The sequence below is a fragment of the Gamsiella multidivaricata genome (genome assembly GCF_025024155.1).
Source record: "Gamsiella multidivaricata strain RSA 2152 chromosome Unknown BC939scaffold_41, whole genome shotgun sequence".
In the NCBI taxonomy this organism is placed as follows: Eukaryota; Fungi; Mortierellomycota; class Mortierellomycetes; order Mortierellales; family Mortierellaceae; genus Gamsiella; species Gamsiella multidivaricata.
The window spans coordinates 39,996-60,260 of record NW_026251749.1 but is presented as its reverse complement, the minus strand read 5'-3'; the positions used below and the strand labels follow the sequence as shown (position 1 = coordinate 60,260).

The following is a 20,265-nucleotide window of genomic DNA, read 5'->3' as shown; positions in this document are numbered from 1 at the left end:
TGCTTGAAAGCCAGGGATCAAAAAAAAGAAAAGAAAAATGTTTGTTTTCGATAAGCTGTCTCTGTCCATTCGTCTCTACCACCTTGCAGCGATCGCTCACCATCGCTCCATCATGTCAACCCCACGCCCAGTCCGATCATCCGCACGCCAATCAGCCCTGAAGCAGGAACAGGAAGCAGAACTTGCAGCGAAGCGCGAACAGATCGCTCTCGCGAAGAAGGAACGTGATCAGGAGAAGGATCAGGACCGTGGCTTTCTGTCCTCGAGCTCATCCTCGTCCTCCCGAAGCCTGAGTCCCGCACTCTCGGACTCAGCCTCGTTGAGTAGCGGGGATGAAGAAGATCCTTTAGATAATAACCAGCGACGGTCGTATCGGAACTCTCGGCGTCAGCAACCGGAGGGGGAGGAAGAGGAAGAACAGGATCCATCAAAGCCCTTCAAGGACCCGCATCTACACTCGTACTGGGAGATCGCATTTATATATGGGTTCCTGACCAAGTTCAAGGCTTTGCTTCGACAGAGTTGTCCGTTGCATGAGTTTTCGTTGGAGGTAATATGTCGTCGTCGATTCAGGTTGTGGGATCGAAGACGTTTTCCACCGAAAAAAAAGAATGAAGGCGAACTCCATATGAGCTGACGCATTTCTTTCTTTATTGTCAAACCAAAAACACTAGGACATTGAAGCTGGTCTGCTATCAAGAACTTCAAACGCCTGCATTGAAGAGATCCACGCCAACCTGCTCTCCAACATGCTGAATCGCAAAAAAGCTGTCGAGTACGTTTTTTTCCAACTTAACCTCCATTTCGCAAATCCAGATCATAAATGTAGAAGCCGCGACTAAATCGAATGTCCTGCCTTGTATTTACGCTTATAGCGCTCACACATGGCAAAAAGTACTCTCGGAGACATTGGATATGAAGATCAGGACCCTGGAAATGGAGTACGATCAGAATCCATTGCGGTACTATGGCGACTACTACAAGCTCCCTCCAGATGACAGGGTCCATATCCTGAAATCGTTGGTTCATTGGGTTCTGCAGGAATGCACTGTGATCCGAACGGGGATTGAGCAGGATAATGAGTGTTATATGGTGGAGCCCTTCGGTTCCGATCAGACTAAACGCATTTATTGGTACTTTGGAGGTAAATGACTCGGTTGACACGAGTACGAATGGGTTTTGAATATAAAAAAAAATATGAATGCGGTGCTATGGGCAATGAAGGATCTAACACGTTTTTTTTATGTCTTTTTTTATGTCTTTTTTTTTTTTATTTTTTTTTTTTGCGGGAATAGAGGGAACGCTGACAGTATACAGAGAAACCAAGGGCACAAAAAAAAAGAGTGGCACGTGGGAGACAGTTGCCAACAACCTAGAAGAGCTCCACAAGCTGGCAGATTCATTTAATGGGACAAGCTCGAAACCAGAGAAGGCACTGCAGGAACGGCTTCATGAAGAAATCATCAATCCAGCAGAAGACAAGCTGCTCCAAAACAAAATGGTAATGTTCTCATTATTTTTCTTCCTGCATGCATTTTGATGTTTTCTTTCATGGGGGGAGGGGAGGGGAAGGGTTTAAAAAAAAATAGCCAAGAGGCCCAGGTTCATGACTATTAATGCTCCATTTTCTGAACCGGGTTTTTAGAAACAAGAGCGGTTAGAGAAGCGGATGCAGAAACTGGCAGAGCTACATCAACTGGCAGCGACCAGGACGACCCGGACACGGTCTTCGAACCGAGTCAACCATCCCAAGTATAACTTTGACGATGACGAAGAAGATTTTGAACAGGATGAGTACGACCTCTATAGGAGACCTTCTAGCCGACGGAGATATAACAATAACCTCGATCACGACAAAGAGCAACAGAATCATCAGGAACGAAGAAGTGCGTCTGTCGAGGCTGCGTCCAGCGCCAGATCAAGTGTCGGCCATGATTCAGATACATCTCTCCGAGATGCGTTGCAGCGGACACGGGTCGGCGATGAGGACGATCGTTTCACACCAGAGGAGTCCCGAGAAATTGATGTGGACCACGAAAATGTGGAGCAGGAGGAAATACATAGGCGGGCCAATGTTCAAGCTGAAGGGCTTGAGAACCGACCAGACACTACTATCCCATCATTCCCTGCTTCACCGGTGCCATCTTATCCAAATACGGCCGGACCATCAGCCGCACCCTCGTCCGAGACAAACACTGCACCTGTTCCCTTGTCCGAGACGTTTAGTGCACCCGAAGCAGCAGAACAGGACACTGAGATGAAGAGCGCGGATGTCTAAAGAGGGCATTTAAGGTGCAACGGCGAGCTGCTCTTTGTATCATCCCATAGATTCACTTCATCATAAATAATCAAGCAATGATCGCATAATCATCTGCAAAGCTATCAAAGGCGCACACGCTTTAATTATATGTTCAGGATGTCGGTACGCTTCAGTACTAACGCGCAATGCGGTACAATGCAATGAATGATCCTTTCAAGGATGAACAGGATGAAGAAGAAGAAGAAAAAAAAGTTCGCTAGATTGACTGCAACAAGAGACCGCTCATAGCTTCGTCCGTTCGCACGCCTTTGCTGCCATTCTCGCTGTGCTTTGCCAGGATCTCGTGGACTCTTGGAGTCTTCAGAATCGCCGCTGCTGTCGGTCGCTGCTCATATGTTGGCTGCATCATTTTCTTGATCAGGTCCAGTAGCTCTTTTGAGAACAGTTTGTGGTAGCCAAATATCTTGATAGTCGTATGTGGAGTTGTACCTGTCGCTGCTGGCAAGGACGTAGAAGTTGCTGCTTGTTGATCTTTTCCAGAAGTGTCATCCGACGATGAGGGCGGCAGTGAAACGATATCCTCAGTCATGTACTCCTTCATGTCAAAGTCCCCGTCTCTGAGGCGATGCCAGAGTCGACCCTCTCCCGGGAGATCGTCCACCTGATTCGTGACCATCTCATAAAGAGTCATTCCCAGACTAAAGATATCCGAGTGCTTCCCACACTCTCCGTTCAGCAGTTCCTGAGCCATATAATACTTGTCTCCCTCAGTGACATCCTTCGTCTCGACTGGGTAGGTGATTGATAGTCCAAAATCGCCAATCTTCAGGGAGCCTGCCGCAGTGATAAAGACGTTCTCTGGTTTGATGTCCAGATGAATGATATTGCTGTCGTGAATGGCGCGCAGACCCTATCGTTTGGATGGAGAGGAAATGAGCAAAGACGAGTTAGACTATGGCAGATACAGAAAGCGGACCAAATTCCCTGGTTATCGACTCTTACCGATGCAAGATCTGCGAGACACCTCCATGCTCGTCGTTCATTGAACCCTCCATATTTTTTCTGTGCTAGCAGAGCTGATTTTAGACTAGAAGATAGAAAACCAAATATGGCCAGCATCAGCAATCATTTCCTCTCAAGCTCAGTTTCAAGTCTATCACTCGAAAAAAAAGTCCCCTAACTTACCTTCCGAGTCTGCACAGCTCCATCTTCATATAGATCTTGCCTCTCTGCTCCCAAGCCTCTAACAACTGCAGCACATTCGGGCACTTTTCCACGCGCCACATATTCCTGACTTCATTCAAATATCGCTTTCTGTTCATCGTTAAAAAAAAAAAAAAAAGAGTATGGACGTTAGTTTCGATTGAAGTTCCGAAGCGCCCTCGAAGTTATATAGCCATTGCTCTCCACGAATACTTCGTACCTCTCCATGGCTCCTTGAACAGTCCTCACGAGTCGCTTCACAGCATAGAATTCCTTGTTGTGCTTGTTCTGTACTTTCAGCACATCAGCAAAGTCGCCTTTCCCGAGCAGTGTCTCGCTGACATAAAAGTTGGATTTCAGGTAATCAGGATAATTCCTTGAACCCGACTTTGTCTCCGTAAACATGACTACAAGAAAAGAACATAATCGTCAGTATGCGAAAATACCACTAAATATTATGCACCTGCATTCAAGTTGACATAGTCCATACCTCGCTTGTCCAGGTTGAACAACTCCTCAAGATACTCCTTTGTTAGATGATGAGGATAGTCCGAGTACCATTGGCTCTCCGACAGATAGTCCATTTCGAAACGAGGTCTTCGACTAGTTGATCCCAAGAACGGATTATCATCGCTACGACCAAGTCCAAATGGTGAAGCGATCGGTGACTGTGGTACTGAGGTAAACAGGTCGAAGGAATCGGCCCGCGAAGGCGTCCCCGGCGGCGTCCCAAAGTTCGGAGGGAGTATAGGCGAGAACGGCGCTATTGGTGAGAACGATGGCGTGGTACTTTCTGATCCTGAAGTGTCCGACTGCGAGAGACCTAACGCCTCTATCGGTCTGTTGCTGCCTTCAGATGGCCCAGGCCGATAACCGTCGAGTCGTTCAAAATTAGTTTTGAGAAAGATCCCCCTCATGCTCATACCGCGCAACGTAAAGAATGCTCTTTCACTCCCACCTTTCATACCGCTGCTAAGACTCTTGAAGCCCTTTGTCCGTGTTGATCGTTCCTCGCATGGACTTGGAGTTTGCGGGTGTTTGCCCAATAATGTCCCCTTCTCATGCATCAGTGATAGCAGCGAGTTTGACCGCGCAAATATAGGCTGAAGAGGCGCAGTGGATCTATTGATTTTTGTAGGGGTCGATATGCAATCATCATCGTCGAGTTGCGACAGTTTCTTCAAAACACGCCTCTTCGGGATGGCCGTTGCTCGTTCTCCATCCAGGAGCGAAAGGTTCAGGCTGGTCTGCGGTGTGGACAGCACAGAAGCTGAGACTCGCCTTTGCTCCAGTGTCCTGATTCCCGACAAGAAGGAAGTTGGCAATGAAGTCGAGGTAGTCGAGTCTGTGTCGCTTTCCATCTGGTCCTCTTGCTGATCGACGTCCATGGCATTCTCAGTTCCTGGATGATCCGTGGTATGGCCGCCATCGGTAAAGGGATCTGTAAGGGTGGTTGTAGTAGAATCTGTTGTGGAATCTGTTTAGGTTGATGAAAAAAGGATGCAGGAGAGGGGGCGCGTTGTTAGTTTGGGTGGGCAATGATAGAGCTAACATGAGCGTACAAACAAAAAAAACAAAAAATAAAAAAGATAAACTGACCCTCTGAGCATGGCATTGTGTAAAGCATGCACGGTTGGATGGATGTACGGATGGATGTAATGTATACAGTTGCTCTGGTTCTTTCCAGCGAGGAGCGATGATTCTTGTATGGATGAGAAGCCGGGCATAAATGACGGAGTGATAAGCTGGAAGGAGATGGTCTCGGCTGAGTCAAGTGTGGACGGTTTGGTGGCGCAACCAGCCAATCGAGTGCTCGGATTTCAGCGTGTAGCGTGGACACGTACAGAGCGGCCGAGCAAGTACATGTGTACTGTACACGAACATCAGGCCCATGCACATCTGCGTGGCCAAAGGTGTCTGGGGGTTGGCCGGCGGCACGTGCAAGCGGTGCACAGTTCATACAGGGTTCCACGACTTTCATGGACGCGTGCTTCTTGCTTGCCAGAAAGAGAAAGGATTCATGCGAAACACATATACACGCACATACCAGTGGCAGGGTCAGACCCCTCGTATCCACCTGCTGAACTCTACTGCATAGGCGGGAAGCTTGGACGAAATGGGCGCACGCTTATTGCTGCTTTTGCTGTTGCTGTTGTCGTTGTTGTTGGTGCTGTTGTTGTTGTTGTTGTCCAGCTGATGGCCTGCGCGTTCCCTGGTGTGTCCGATCTTCCCGGAGTGAGACAATCTTGTTCTCAAGAGTTCTATTCTTTTCGGGTATGTCACCGTTTTGAAACTCGACGCATGAACGTAACAAGCATTGAAAAGCGCAGAGCGGGAACTGTAAAGATCAGAAAAATCGCTGGATCTCCTCGCGTCGCGGATCATGCAGCGTTGCGCTGTTTGTGTAGCCCCTGAACTAGAGGCAATCATAACACACAAATGCGCACATATACCCGCTGGTTGGGAGATGGGCATGAATTTCAGAACCCCAGAAGAATCAAAGAACAAAAAGAACAAAAGCAGGGTTCACTAACTGACGCAGCAATAAAGAAACAAGCTAGACGAGGGGTGGGGAAGGAACGGGGATGTGTAAGCTGATCGATCGATTGCCCGCTGTTGCAGGGATAAGGGGAGAATGCGGCACCTACATCTGAGGACCGTAGATGCCCTGTGGGATCTGGCGCACCGATCCATGCACGGGCATGGGGCGACTTACCCCCTACTGAAGAAGCCAAGGAGGAGGAAGGCTGACACCGATTGTTCTCTCCGTGAGGCCATGCCAGAAGAAAAAGGAAAAAGGGAGTAGAAGTGTGTGCGCCGTCGATTTTTTTATATCTTTTTTTTGCATATCGACGCCTTTCCTTTCTCTTCCCATCCAGCCCTTGAGAGAACACCCCCCGCCCCCCCTCCTCCCTCCCTCTTTCACTTCTCGACTCCGTTCACCGCCGGCATTGCTAGCGCACTCTCTTCGTCGCCTCTTCTCCTCCCTTCTCTTCGTTTCTCTCAAGTCGCCGTGGCCCCTCTCTCAATCTCCGATTCTCTGATACCACACATTGTCCCTCTCTTCTCCTGCTCCCGCTCCCGCGTGCACCATCCACCGTTTTGTTAATAACTGATCAATCCTTTGTTTCGACACTTGGGCGGACCATTCCCGAAGACGGCGCCAAACCACCCAGGATGAAACAGCTGCTGCCTTGTCCAGTCCAGCTCAACCCCCTAGATTTTCCTGCAAAAAAACTAGTAAAATCCTACTCCCTTGTACGTACCTTCCCGAACGATTGAACGATTGAATACCTCTGTCGCACCTCTTCGGGCGAGGGTGTGCCATTGCTCTGTGAGCATCAATGGGCCAAGACTAGGGCGTATCTGAATCGATGCCTTAGAGAGGTGTTACTGTCTAGACAAGCACCAAGCACTTGGAGTCATGTTTCTCTATGTTTGTTCCTATGCGTCTCAACTGTATAATGCTTGCTGACATGATCGGTACAGCAGCCCCAGGGATGCATTACATGGACTGAACGAGGGAGATTAAGAGGCTACAAGAGAAAGAAAAAAAAAAGGAGTGGATCAGTATTCATGTCCATTCCTGCCTACGCTATATCTTATACCTATCCTACCTTTATATTGTTTCCCAAGCTCCTAGTCTGCAAAAGAAATCTCTATCTTTCACTCATATCCCATTGTTCACTTTCTGTCGCCTCCTATCATCCACACTTCGCACCATCTCCCCTTCACCATTATCAGCCCTCCTGCAAAACTACAAAAACTAGTTGTCTGATCGAGTTCTTGTTTACATCTGTTGGCTCTGTTGACGTGTTCGTAGACAAACAAATTTCCTAGTGAGTGTAACGCAACACTAGAACCATTGCCATCCCTCCTGCGAACTTGCAGCAGCAGCAGCAGCAGCAACAGCAACAACAGCAACAACAACAAAAACCACCTAAGCAACGCTTCTTATAAAAAGGTATCCATCACTATTGATTTGATTCCCTACCTTCGCGGCTGTTATCTTCCGGCCTGTTCCTTTCACGCTTCCAACCGAAAAAACACATCCACTTCCACCATCGATCCTCACTAGCTATTCCGCCACTTCAGTCCAAAGTTCTTGTGCTGATATCTCTACACGACGTTTTCTTTTCTGTTGCAACATATAATACGCGATGCCAGGAATACCAATGACGAACCAGGTCAAGGTATCACTCATGGAGGATGGACGCAAGCAGGAGCGCGTCTTTGGGTTTGTCCAGGATGCGACCTGTCGCTCTGCCGTCGAGCAGGTACGTTTGCGTTGAAAAGACAAGGAGATATAGCAGTATGAGGGGCACAGTTCACTGATCTCAGTTTGACCTGACAATTTCCCTTCTCCCCCTCTCTCTTTTTGTGCAAATAGGTCTGCACCACACTGTCTATACCCGAGGACTGGACTTTCGCGATGTAAGATGACCCTACACTCAAAAGGGCTGTGCCTGCCACCACTCCTGAAAGGGCTTGGTTTCGTAACGACTGACGACAGCTTCTTTCTTTTTCCTGGCGGGCCCGTACAGGTACAGCAGAAAGCACGGAGGATGGATCCATGACGACACACGGATTTCAGACATTACATTCAAGGGTGCGGTATGTGGTACACACACGTACATTTCTGTAGCCGCACAGACACCTTGTTGTTCGTGTCTCTACGCACGCGCCAGCTCACATGTCTCACTTGTCGCGTCCAAAATAGAAATCTCTGGAGTTGCGGAGAAAGACACCGCTATATTTCGAGGCTATTCCCCGCACGCCAGTAGAGCCATCCAAGGTAGAGCCACGTGCACCATGCGTCGTTATTCCTGCTCAAAGGTGTCTCTCATCGTCTCATCGCATCGACTTCTCTGTACGCAAACCCTAGTCTTCTTTACGCGATTCTTCTATCCTCCGTGGTCCCTCATCACCCATCGATCATCATCGCCTCTTCAGCTTTTTCCGGACAACAGATGACCAGTTCGTCTCAAAGTTCGAGAACGGAAGCATCTATCTTTCCGTCATCATCCTCAACAGCGACAAAAAAATCCTGCTCAGCCCCAGCGGGATCCCCCCAACGGTCCTTATCTCAACCATCGGAGGCCTCGCCAGCTACTACAATTTTGATTCTGACTCCTCAGATTTTGCTTGGATGTTCAAAACGACACTCGATTGGGCCTCGGATCCTCCAACCAAGCGAATTCGGAACCCAAGGTCTGCAGCCGCTTCTCCAGAACCGAGACCAATATCCCCCTTCGCAGAATCTTCAGCCATCTCAACGCTCTCTCCACCAAGTTCGCGCGGATCATTCCCAAGGTCAAAGCGTGGCAGCGTCAGCAGTACTACCGGTCCAACCAACAACGGCACCATCACCAATGGCACAAGTAGTAACGGCTCAAAATTAACCGTCAGCTCAGTCTCGATGGATCGCTCCTCAGCATGTCCAAATCGCCAATCCTTGGTTTATGAATATTTGGATCGAAAGGTGGATTATAGAGCTGAAAACTCGCTCAGGCAGGAGTACGTGGCAGCGGTGGAGGAGTTGCAGAGCAAACTTGGGAGCCCTCCAATTGATCTATTGTACGACAAAGTTATCGATATGCCGCTGGTCGGTGCCAAAAGTGTTATCGCAGTTCAGTACGTCCGCGATGACATCAAGGAGCACATCGCACCGGAGCTGATACAGATGGGATCGTTTAGGTGGCGACACATCGATTCTGTCTCAAACTCGGTCTACACAAGAAAGGAGGAGATCTGGTCGAATCTCACCAACTACTATGACAATGTCCGAGGTAAGTGTATACAGTACTAGGTTACATTTGAGCAACGGAAGCATATCGAACTAGAGCTTATACTAATCCTGGCACCGACATTACGGTAATAGTTTCGAAGCCCTCATCGGGCCTCTATGTTGGATTGTACTATACCGAAAGCACCATGTCGGGTCTGCAGATCCTCGTCCCAAGGAAACGTAGAACATGCATCCCTCTCGTCAAACTGAGAGATAAGACTGAGCTTTCGTCTGAAGAATGGAAGTGGGTGTGTTCGACTGCATCTCTAGACTCGGATCAACTGGCCAAAAACTGCGCTGTATCGAAGGACGATCCCATGCACCACCTCAAGGTCGAATTTGCACATTCAACTGCAACTCTATCGCGCCTCACGCAGCTCAAATGGAATCCCTCGGACTTGTACACATTAGACACTATGCAGGTCATGATGCAGAGCGCGAGTTCCCCTCAGCCAACTATTCAGCTGGACTCGCAACAGCTCTTTTCTATGTCCCCTGAGCTGTCAAAATTAGACTTGACCCCATCGCATCAGGGTATGGTGGCGATGGATCAGGATCCTGTCTGGAAGATGGAGCATATCGACGTAGCGACTGCCAAGGCGTTTCGGGTGATTTTATTCGTCAAGCCAACACGCCATGCTACACAGCCCCAGGAGCAATTCAATCGTCAGCTGTTCGAGTTATGCCCGTTCCCAATCTTTGATGCACTTCATCACTCTGTCTTCAACACTGAGACGTACCATCAGTTGCGGAGAAGTATGCTACATCTCACGAACGAGATTATGGATCTGGAGTTCGAGCTGGATCAGGAGATGGAACAGGAGCTGGCCCAGCAAAAGGAGAGAGAACGAGCAGAGGCAGAATCTTATTCGGATGACGATGAGGATGATATGGATGAGTCGTCTTTGATTGAAGACCTGGGCATCAAAGGCGACTCACCGCCTCGTGTCAAATATCATCATCCTCGGCATCGATCTAGTTTCATCGGAGACGAAGCAATCCACGGAACAGGACGCCCCTCCCTCAATTCACTTTTAGAGGCCCTTCAACAATCTGTAGCCATGACTTCATCGGCGGTATCGCTCGCTTCATCCCTATCTTCCACCGGAAACGAAACCCCTGATATTGTACCACAGGATTATTCAGCGGGTAGCAACCGTCCTAGATCAAGGACGTCAGCCATGGAGAACGAGATGGGCCGCGGCATAATCAGTCCTCAAAGAAGGAGAGGATCAAAGGCATCTCAGGACAAGTCTTTAATTGACGAGACCATACGCGAGACACTCAGTGCCTTTATGAACACGGCACGAGATCAGGGCACCACTAAAACTGAGACGATTATGAGCGCCAATCGAAACAATGCCAGCAGCCTTAGTCTCGAAAGCACTAGCAGTATCAGTAGCGCCAGCAGCGACGAAAGCAACAGCAACAGCAACAGAGGCCGAGAAGTCCATTACGAGGAGCTGACGCGGCGTCCCTTCAGCGCCTGCACCGGCCGAATGGAAAATCGGTCATTGTCGCAGGTTGTATCATTGCCTCGGCATCGTCGCAGTTACAGTCTTGTTCAGGCTGCAGATGTGCGGATGGCGGCTCTTCCTGGATTTGGAAGCAAGAGCTCGTCGCGACCTCGTACCAACAGCTATTCGTCTTATACATATCATTCCACACAGCATTCATACTACCACCATTACCAGCATCAGCAGCCCGTCTATCGGAACCGGTACCTCTCCAGCAAGAATTACCCGCATTATTTATCACAGATTCAACAGCATCAGCAGCATCTCCGCCACCATCCTCATCAACAGCAGCAGCAGCAGAACCAGCATTCTGATGATGATTTATTATTTCCGGATAACACGGATCAGATGAACCAATTCCCACCCGAGCTGGCACGCTTGCAAAAGGAGCAGCAGGAACTTCAAGAACAGTGGCGGATGATTTCGTGGACACGCCAGTTGAATGAATGGGACCACGCACGCACGCTCAAGGCCCAGGGCAACCTGCTGGGATACGGCATGGGTATAAACATGGGTATGAGTATGAGTTCGGGGATGGCCGTAAACATGAGCATGAGTATCAACCCCTTAGATGTGGATGACAGTGCCGAGGTCGAATCGTCTCCTGAACTTTAAGAACAACCTAAGCAGCTTCCTCAGCAGCATCAAAAGGGTGGGATCCAGATCCCGTCGTCTCCACCGTCGGCCTCTCCCCCGTCATCGTAGTCAAATGGAGTGGAGGGTCCTTTGTAAATATCATCCATAGCATCCATGATCCCTTACGTCATTGTCTCCTAGACTCAGACTGGGGCCTGAAATAAACGGCGTTGTTATAGTTATAGTCTTAAAACTGCATAAGATATACACGTCAATGTTCATGACATCGCAATAAATCTTACTTCCGGGCAATGACCTCTGAAGCAAGAGGAATCTAGTACTCTGATCACTTGGCCATTTCGTACAGTTGCTTCTTGTTGAGCGCATTGAGCACATTGACATTAGCGTTCATCTTCAGAAGCTGCTAATGCAGCTCACTTTTATTGAGTTGAGAAAGTCTTGTGCTTCTCAGGCTGGTCGTCCTGCTCGGCCTCAACCTTTTTCTGACTATATCCTTGATATTCCTTACGATGGTGCTTGGCATTGTCCATGACAAATACAACTTCAGGAAGCCTTAGACTTTCCTTGTAGTGGCGACACAGCTCGTCCAGGTACTTCTCGAAAAACCTGTGCGTTCATATTCTCGTGATAATCACCTGTTCCCTCATACTTTGCTGGCCAAGCCCATGGCTCCTCAATTCATCCATTCTTCCAGTCAGCATGGCAACTTGTATTATCGTAGTCGTCGAAGCCATCTTCCACAGCATCCAAGGCTTCGGCCCAACCTACTGCCAACTCGTTCGCAATTTGTTAGTCGATTGTTCGTCTCGCGTTGATCCTTCTTCCTATATCGGTCGCGGTCTAAAACGAAAGTATAAACGAGTGCCTTGTCTTTTCTTCATGATTCATGACAGACAGAGGTTGGCCATACCTTGGTAACGTTTGATTGTCATTTGAAATTGGTGACCGGCAATGGCGGTTCCGAAAACGCGCTTTATGAAGAAACGCTCAAGGCTGGTATTAGTAAATCGATGTCTGCAAAGTCGATGCCGTGCCCCGCCTTGTAGAAAGTCGTGTCTAGGCCGAGATCTTGGGATGATGAATTTTGGATGAGGATGAGGATGAGAATGAGGACATGGTTTTTTTTAGAAAACACTCGCGGTCAATGTAAGCAAACTGGAGCTTGAGAAGACAACGGCACGCTCCGATGTGCAAAAAGTTAACTCAGCATTGAGATTTAGGGGCGATGAAGAAACCACAAAGATTTGTAGCGATGTAACTTCTTCAAAGCAAATGATGGAAACGCGCTGTAAAGCCCTGCTATCTGAACTCAATGGAGTCCTCAGTGACATTGTAGATCCGGGGGGATAGCATTCGTATTGGGGGAGCATCTTTTGGTCATGTACTATCTTACTATCGTTGGTAGGTCTTTACATGGACTAATGCCTGGCTGGACCAATGGCTGATAAGTGCCTAAAGGGCGCGATCGACCGATTACTGTCTATAACAATACATTCGTGTCCTTGTCTTTTCCTGCTCAACCGCTTGGTACCAGAGGCGGATGAAGGAGAGCAACGAATCATTACGCCGTCCGCCTTACTGCTCCACCTTGTTTTTTTTAGTTTACTTTGAGAGCCACGCCAGGATACACGCACTCGACCATACAAACGCTTCAGGAGCAACAGGAAAATACCACCGCCAACAAAGAAAAAGTGTGGGAAGAATCTGTGCAGTTGCCTCTTTTGGACAGATACTTCGTCGAGACTACAAAGGGGGAGAAAAAGAGTCATCCAAAGGGATCCCACGGAGGCGAGATTATATCGAAATCATATGGCGTGTGTGTGAGTGAATGAAATGCTACAGGGGAAAGGGAGGAGGGAGGGGAGGGGGAACCTATTTTTCCCTGTCCCCTCCACACTTCACACCCTTTTTTTTCCCTTCTCTTCTTCTCATCACCTCATCCCATTCACTCTCTTCTCTCCACTCCATTCCATTCCATTCCTCATCACCCTCCCACAGCCATGTCTCTCAGCATCCTCTCAAGGGCCATCAAGCCCACCATGGTCGCAAACGTCCGCACCATGGCCTCAAAGTCCAAAGGTATGCATCACACACACACACACACACACACATCGTCGTAGTGGAGACTGGGCAGGGAGCGGATCTTCGGATTGTTGATTGAATTCCTTATCCGTGTCCGTTCTAACATCTTTCTTTGCTTCGATGGACAGCATTTGTCAAGTACGACTGGACTGATCCTCTCAACCTGAACTCACAGCTCACTGACGAGGAAATCGCTGTCAGGTACGTCAAGAGGGGCGTCCATACACAACCAGATGCATCCGATTAGGCTGTATATACTCATATAATGTTGTCATACTGCTTACACTGGAGATAGAGATGTTGCCCGCGAGTACTGCCAGGAAAAGTTGATGCCTCGCGTCATTAAGGCCAACCGCTTTGAGAGTAAGTCTACGTTAATGGAACCCTTCCCCCCCCCAAAAAAAAAAAAAAAAAAAAAAGCACGCGTTCATTTAAGATATCGCGATAGAATCTGGCTTGTCCGCTAATATTTCAACTCATGCTTTTCGTTTTTCCCAAAATAAAAGACTTTGACAGGGAGATCTTGTCTGAGATGGGAGAGCTCGGTCTCTTGGGATCTACGATCGAGGGATACGGCTGCGCCGGTGTCTCATCCGTTGCATATGGTTTGACCGCCCGTGAGGTCGAGAGGTGTGTATCTCTCTATTGTGTCAAACGAACAGAAAGAGAGAGAGAGAGATGATGGTTTTTTTGACAAGTAAATGCTGACTAACAACTGGGTCACATGTTTTTTTTTTGCTTGTTCATGAGTATAGAGTTGACAGTGGTTACCGCTCTGCCATGAGCGTGCAGTCCTCCTTGGTCATGCATCCCATCTACGCTTACGGTACCGAGGCCCAGAAGGAGAAGTGGTTGCCTCGCTTGGGTAAGGGTTTCTCTTGTCATGTTTTATTCCGCAATTGATATATAATTTTTCAAGCTAATTTTGATTTTATTCCTTTCCTCAACGCCCTGATCTGCAAATGATAGCCAAGGGTGAGATTGTTGGATGCTTCGGATTGACCGAGCCCAACCACGGTTCCGACCCCGGTTCGATGGAGACCGTCGCTAAGAAGGTCAATGGCCACTACGTTCTCAACGGCTCCAAGACCTGGATCACGAACTCGCCCATCGCCGATGTCTTTGTTATCTGGGCCAAGGACCAGTCCGACGGCAACAAGATCAAGGGCTTTGTCCTTGAGAAGGGCATGAAGGGACTCTCGGCACCTAAGATCGAGGGCAAGTTCTCGCTTCGGGCCTCGATCACCGGTATGATCATGATGGATGATGTCGAGGTTCCTGCCGAGAACCTCCTCCCGAACGTCCACGGCCTCAAGGGACCCTTTGGATGCTTGAACAACGCTCGCTTCGGTATTGCATGGGGCGCTCTCGGAGCAGCGGAGTTCTGTCTGGCCCAGGCTAGAGACTACACGTTGAACCGCAAGCAGTTCGGTGTCCCATTGGCGCGCTTCCAGTTGATGCAGAAGAAGATGGCGGATGCGAACACGGAGATTGCGCTCGGACTCCAGGCCTGCCTGCAGGTTGGCCGTTTGAAGGACGAGGGCAAGATTGCACCGGAGATGATCTCGATGATCAAGCGTAACTCGTGCGGAAAGGCCTTGGAGATCGCCAGGAACTCGCGTGATATGCTCGGAGGCAACGGTATCAGCGACGAGTACCATATTATCCGCCATGTTATGAACTTGGAGGCCGTTAACACGTATGAGGGAACGCATGATGTCCATGCCTTGATCTTGGGACGTGCTATCACTGGCTTGCCCGCCTTTGCTGCTACGGACTAGAAGAAAAACCGATGGCGTACATTTTACCTATAGGCCTGCAATACCTTTTATAATGCTTGGCTTTTGTGTTTATACATTTATTCTTTCTGTAGTCAAAATAAAACATCTATAGATTCGCTTTTTTTAACATACGACCGATCATTATGATTTGAGGAGGAGGTATATTTGCCCTGTCTACACGGCAACGGTGTTGCTGACTGCTTTCAGACTACGCTGCGGTGCTGGTTTAATGGACCCACGATCAGGGACGAGCGGCAGAAAGTTGACCTGGGGACGGTAGCCATACATTCGGATCAAGACCATGTTCCAAATGAAAACCGGCATGCGGTTTATAAAGAACCGGATTACCACATTAATGAGATTCTATGGGCATAATCAGGAAAATTTGGGCAATAGAGCTGGTGTCAGTAGATCTGGCAATCAAGTTGAACAGCTACAAAATGAGGCTAGGAAGGGGAGGGGTGAAAGTTTGTACTACTATTACTGCTACTATACCTTGCCGAGGATCCGACCCATTTTGCGACTGGTATCGAACGAGACCTTGGCAATAGGGTAGCGCTCGTCACGATAGGCTTGGAATGCTTTGGTGATGTCGCATGGTTCTCCGCTGGGAAGGTCGTGAAGTGCGTTGGCGAGGATTACAGCGTCGTGGATCGCGCTCACGGCACCCAATCCTGCTGCGGGGTGCACCTGTTGTATGGAAAGTTATGATAAGTAAATGTAGGTAGAACGTGTTGTTTACTCTGTAGATCAGCGCATGAATACAGCGGGCAGTGTTACCTTGTGGCATGCTATTCAAAAATACGTCGCAGTGGAAAAATAAGGCCATTGTCAATATACATAATCCTTTACAAACGAGAAAAAGCGTAACAGAAAACGATAGAGAATGGACGCGGACAAAACTATCGAGCAACGATTTGCATGATTGTATGAAGAACCAGACACATCTCTTACCGTCACCGAGCAGAACCGTCCTCATGCCATACCAGGTCTCGAACAGCTTCTCCTCCAGCATAACCTTGCTGATCAGTTCCTTATCTGTCTCTTTAATAAGATCGCCAATAGTGAGACCCGGATAGCTAGGCAGCGGGAAGTCCTTCACCTCTTCGCACATCACCTGTGCGGACTCGGGCCCCCATTCAGAGTTGCGGAAGCTGTCGTGCGCACGCGAGGACTCCTTATCGAGGTGTTGGATCACCATCCAGCAGAGTGTGTTCTGGCGCGTAGTGAACGTTACCCACTGTCAAATTAAAAAAAAAAAAAAAAAAAAAAAAAAAAAAAAAAAAAAGGTAGATGGTGTGAGTAGGCAGAGGTGATATGATTGTAAGGGTATGACCCACATCCGTATCAAACAGAGGGCGCTTACACTGTAGGGCCTATTGTCACCAACAACGATATCGAACCTCGAAAACGTTTCCTTCAAGACCTTCTCAAATCGTGCATCATTTATATCCATCACCCTCGTCTGTCCAACAAGACAGATGCTCGAAAATGGCAACTGTTCCCAATCCTTGTCCGCCTCAGGTAAAAGTTCCATTTCGAACAATTGCCTGTACAGCCCTTGACGCACCCCTGAATAAGCACCATCCGCGCCCACGAGGATACTGCCCTCGTACGTGGACTTGTCTGCACAGGTGATCGACACTCCATCTTCTTTGTGTTTTAGCGACAGGACTCGCTTTTGAAGATGCACCTTGTGCGGAGGGATAGTGCTTAGGAGAAGTTCGTACAGCTGAGGGCGAGGGATGATGTGAGGAAGGTAGCCAGCACTACAAAACCGTGATATTGAATGAGTGTTAAGCTCTACAAACAGGTCCGTATTGAGCAAGTATAATCGACTTTGAACAAAAAAAAAACCTACAACTCGTTGGCGGCCGAGTAGTCGCGAACACGGACGGTATCATGATTCTCGCCATGGGCGCGCGTTTGGCCAAAGGGCTTGGCCTTTGCATGTAATTGCTCCAAAAGACCGAGCTGCTTGAAGATATAGAACACGTTCGCGCCAAGGCTTAATGCAGAACCTATCCGTCCACCATAAAATCAAGATTAGATCCCCAAGTATCACTGAGGTTCGGTATGGTTGCCGTTGTCACACTGTCCTTTGCATAGGCATACCAAGGGGTTTGATTGCGGGCGCTCGCTCAAATACTTCATAGTCGACTTGCGCTCGCTCCAACAAGCCAGCCAACATCAGACCGCCAACGCCTGCGCCCACAATCAATACTTTGAATCCTGGTGGTGGAGGCATTGTCTGCAGGGTTTTTCTTTGTGCGAAGCTGATATAGAAAAAAGAAAAAAAAAAAAAAAAAAAAGGGTGATGAGGAGAGGAATAAAGAGAACAAGATGAGCATGCACCTCATCTTCATTCCTGTTTCCGAAGAGAGGGCGCCTGTTCGCCTAACTGCCGGACATTTTGCTGTGTGTAACGAGCTGAGCCCTGTGCAATCGTGCAAATCAAAGTGCATCTCAATAACGAATGCATCCACGCCCTGGATAAATGAGATGCCGCCATACAAAAGAACCTCAGCCAATCTTCTATGCCCGCTTTTAAAACTTGTGCTGTTTATTTCGCAATTGGAATATTCTGCAGTGAGGAGGCCGAAGGAATGGTCGATTTCTTTTAAGCTTCAGGTGCTGTGCTGTCGGTCTTTGAACTGTTCACAGCAACGGCTGTCGAGCTCATACCTCCTGCAGGTCCAGCTTGCAAGATCTTTTGGCGCTCCTCGGGTTTGGGAATAACCACACCGCCCTGGCGAGCGCGGCTCAAAATCTTTTCTGCCCACTTTACGACAGGCAAATCGATGCTATATATTCATATTGAAGAGAGGCGTCAGTTGTTCCCCGTCATGATGCGTGTTCCAGCGAATGGTCATGCGGGTGGAAACACTTACACCTTGCCGTTGTAGTTGAACGCTCCAACCCCACGCTTAGAGTGTTCTTGGTAGCCCTCGCTGATGTCGGCGGCCCTTGCGATCTCTAAAGGAGCGGGATAGATATAATCCATTGAACGATTAGAGGAGGACTTAAATACACTCCTCATGAAGTCGACAGTAAGAATCTACTGTGTACCATGGTCAGTGGGCAAGAAGCAGCGCTGGATGATTTCAAGTTGACGAGGATGAACTGCCTGCTTGCCCAAGAAGCCCATTCTGCGTCCAAATTCACATTCTTCCTTCAAAATCTCGTCGTTCTTGTAATCCATGCAGACCTAATCCAATACATATACAAAAAAGAAAGCTAGAATTAGTCTTCAGACTTGTACCGTCATGTATGGTTTTGCCCAAGTGTCATCTGTATTCGAATGTGGTTTACCAGATCAATGGCCTGAAGACCATAGGCGTGCGCGGCAGTGACAATTGCTGATCGACCATAGAGCATCTCGATCCCTTCACGGGTCCTGGTCAAGCCCAAATCCGCACAATAATCCTCCGCTGCGAACTAAACGATCAGAGGATAGAAGTTGTATTTCAGGTGAATGTCCAGGCGCAGCAAAGGATGGCAAAAGCATATTAGTGAGTTTACATACCACCAATGCGTCCACGCGAGGGTCGGAAGTTGCAATCTCCTTCAGGTTCATGATTCCAAGAGCACTCTCGATTGAAGCGATAATCCTGACATTCTTGCGCCTAGATAGAATAAAACTGCACGTCAGTTGTATGTTTCCCACGGAGTTATTAGCATGCGATACCATTCCTCCATCCTCTGCTCTTACGTGATGAATGGGGCGACACTGTCAACCATCTGGCTGACAAACTGCACATCCTTTGCGGACTGGACTTTGGGAATAACAATCGCCTGCAGTCTGCTGGATCGAAGCTATAATCCATTCACAATAGACGTGATTAGTTCCTACCATAAAACGACATCCTGACTAGCGTACATTCAATAGCAAGCGCAGACACGTACCACGACGTTCAAGTCATCGAATTCCAAGCCAGACCCAACAGCGTTGATGCGAACAGCCTTCTCGGCCTTGCGATGTTCCGATGCCTCGAGCGCGTCAAAAACCATCTCGCGCGCAATGTTTTTGCGGTTGTGAGCCACGCCATCTTCGAGGTCATAAACGAGACAGTCAGCACCAAGGGAAAGCGATGACTTCAGCTTGCGTTCATCACTTCCGGGAACTATTGGAATACAAGACGTGGAAATGGTCAGAACATGTTCATGTACAAGTGTACCATGCATTTGGCTGCCACGTCTAGGCTCTTATTACCATAGAAAATAGACCGTCGAATACGCTTCTCTGGCTCTAATCCCTGAACCCCAGAACCTTGATTGACACCGGATCCGGCAGCTACTGAAGATGATCCCGCCGTTGCAACGGTTGATGAGGATGCAGCTGGAGATAGGGTAGTGGTGTCGCCGGCGAGCAGGGTTGTCGAGGAGCTCAAGTATCTTTTCCGCAAAATAGCTTGGGCAGCTATAATGGAGAATAAGTAAGCAAGAGAACAGGATACACAACGGAGTGAAAGTGAACAAGAGTCAGTCTCGATGGTTGACATGTATTTCGAGTGTCTTTGATTGCGTCGGTCGCACTGCAGCCTTCAGCACACAGTCCAAATGGCGCGTCATATAAAGCCGACTCACGCTGTGTCGCGCCCAGGGTTCTGTTGAGTGCGCTGCGAGCAGCAAGTGTTCTAAATGAGGCGAGCATGATGGGAATGCCGAGTCTTCTAGGATGGGGTGGGAGCGGACGCGACGATGCGGAACATCCTGCCAAACGAAACGAACCGAATGCCCAAATATGGATGCCTGCTACATAAGGTTTGACAAGTCTGTCTTGCTGCACAGCTCTCCAGCACTAAATAGACTGGCAGTGCTGGTGAAGCGAGTGATATTGATCCCGAGTATCCAAGAGATGGTCCGTTTGTGATCCGTTCTAGGCCTGGCGCCCTAATGCTGCCCCCACAATGGCTGATTGTTCACCTGGGGACCGCGGTCCCTGGCCGCACAAGTTGTCGCCACCAAAAATGGACACTCCATGTTGACCGCAGTCACTATTTATACGGGCCTCCAAAAAAAAAAGAAAAAAGAAAG

The 20,265-nt window shown here is 48.6% G+C and overlaps 7 protein-coding genes across 7 annotated transcripts; 4 read left to right on the top strand and 3 right to left on the bottom strand.

The window, feature by feature from the left end:
• Window positions 1–112: 112 nt before the first annotated feature.
• On the top strand, window positions 113–2,278 carry BC939DRAFT_504027 (uncharacterized protein; the record flags this gene model as incomplete). Its single annotated transcript, XM_051560474.1, has 5 exons — window positions 113–550; window positions 675–775; window positions 876–1,144; window positions 1,296–1,501; window positions 1,646–2,278. 5 exons carry the CDS (start codon window positions 113–115, stop codon window positions 2,276–2,278), a joined length of 1,647 nt encoding a protein of 548 aa, XP_051411193.1.
• A 79-nt stretch (window positions 2,279–2,357) lies between these two features.
• Window positions 2,358–5,189, bottom strand: BC939DRAFT_195168 (kinase-like domain-containing protein). The gene is made up of 6 exons (XM_051550559.1): window positions 5,063–5,189; window positions 3,954–4,940; window positions 3,684–3,870; window positions 3,446–3,574; window positions 3,263–3,347; window positions 2,358–3,170 (listed from the first exon to the last, which is right to left on the bottom strand). The coding sequence occupies exons 1-6, from the start codon at window positions 5,088–5,090 to the stop codon at window positions 2,517–2,519; spliced, it is 2,070 nt and encodes a 689-aa protein (XP_051411192.1). The 5' UTR covers window positions 5,091–5,189; the 3' UTR covers window positions 2,358–2,516.
• On the top strand, window positions 5,061–5,988 carry BC939DRAFT_195047 (uncharacterized protein). Its single transcript, XM_051550556.1, has one exon. The coding sequence runs from the start codon at window positions 5,171–5,173 to the stop codon at window positions 5,876–5,878; it is 708 nt and encodes a 235-aa protein (XP_051411191.1). The 5' UTR covers window positions 5,061–5,170; the 3' UTR covers window positions 5,879–5,988.
• A 3,063-nt stretch (window positions 5,989–9,051) lies between these two features.
• BC939DRAFT_195118 (uncharacterized protein) lies at window positions 9,052–11,443 on the top strand. Its single transcript, XM_051550557.1, has 2 exons — window positions 9,052–9,252; window positions 9,353–11,443. Exons 1-2 carry the CDS (start codon window positions 9,238–9,240, stop codon window positions 11,381–11,383), a joined length of 2,046 nt encoding a protein of 681 aa, XP_051411190.1. The 5' UTR covers window positions 9,052–9,237; the 3' UTR covers window positions 11,384–11,443.
• Window positions 11,444–13,235: 1,792 nt separating this feature from the next.
• BC939DRAFT_412003 (glutaryl-CoA dehydrogenase) lies at window positions 13,236–15,336 on the top strand. Its single transcript, XM_051552945.1, has 6 exons — window positions 13,236–13,444; window positions 13,576–13,648; window positions 13,743–13,810; window positions 13,954–14,077; window positions 14,203–14,312; window positions 14,417–15,336. Exons 1-6 carry the CDS (start codon window positions 13,366–13,368, stop codon window positions 15,226–15,228), a joined length of 1,266 nt encoding a protein of 421 aa, XP_051411189.1. The 5' UTR covers window positions 13,236–13,365; the 3' UTR covers window positions 15,229–15,336.
• A 1-nt stretch (window position 15,337) lies between these two features.
• On the bottom strand, window positions 15,338–17,509 carry BC939DRAFT_454400 (uncharacterized protein). Its single transcript, XM_051556058.1, has 7 exons — window positions 17,344–17,509; window positions 17,090–17,249; window positions 16,595–16,997; window positions 16,183–16,468; window positions 16,009–16,019; window positions 15,724–15,918; window positions 15,338–15,591 (listed from the first exon to the last, which is right to left on the bottom strand). The coding sequence occupies exons 1-7, from the start codon at window positions 17,474–17,476 to the stop codon at window positions 15,403–15,405; spliced, it is 1,377 nt and encodes a 458-aa protein (XP_051411188.1). The 5' UTR covers window positions 17,477–17,509; the 3' UTR covers window positions 15,338–15,402.
• A 258-nt stretch (window positions 17,510–17,767) lies between these two features.
• On the bottom strand, window positions 17,768–20,244 carry BC939DRAFT_454398 (Pyruvate/Phosphoenolpyruvate kinase-like domain-containing protein). Its single transcript, XM_051556057.1, has 9 exons — window positions 19,816–20,244; window positions 19,442–19,648; window positions 19,135–19,352; window positions 18,941–19,044; window positions 18,755–18,854; window positions 18,541–18,666; window positions 18,298–18,436; window positions 18,120–18,204; window positions 17,768–18,032 (listed from the first exon to the last, which is right to left on the bottom strand). The coding sequence occupies exons 1-9, from the start codon at window positions 19,880–19,882 to the stop codon at window positions 17,849–17,851; spliced, it is 1,230 nt and encodes a 409-aa protein (XP_051411187.1). The 5' UTR covers window positions 19,883–20,244; the 3' UTR covers window positions 17,768–17,848.
• Between the last annotated feature and the right edge of the window lie 21 nt (window positions 20,245–20,265).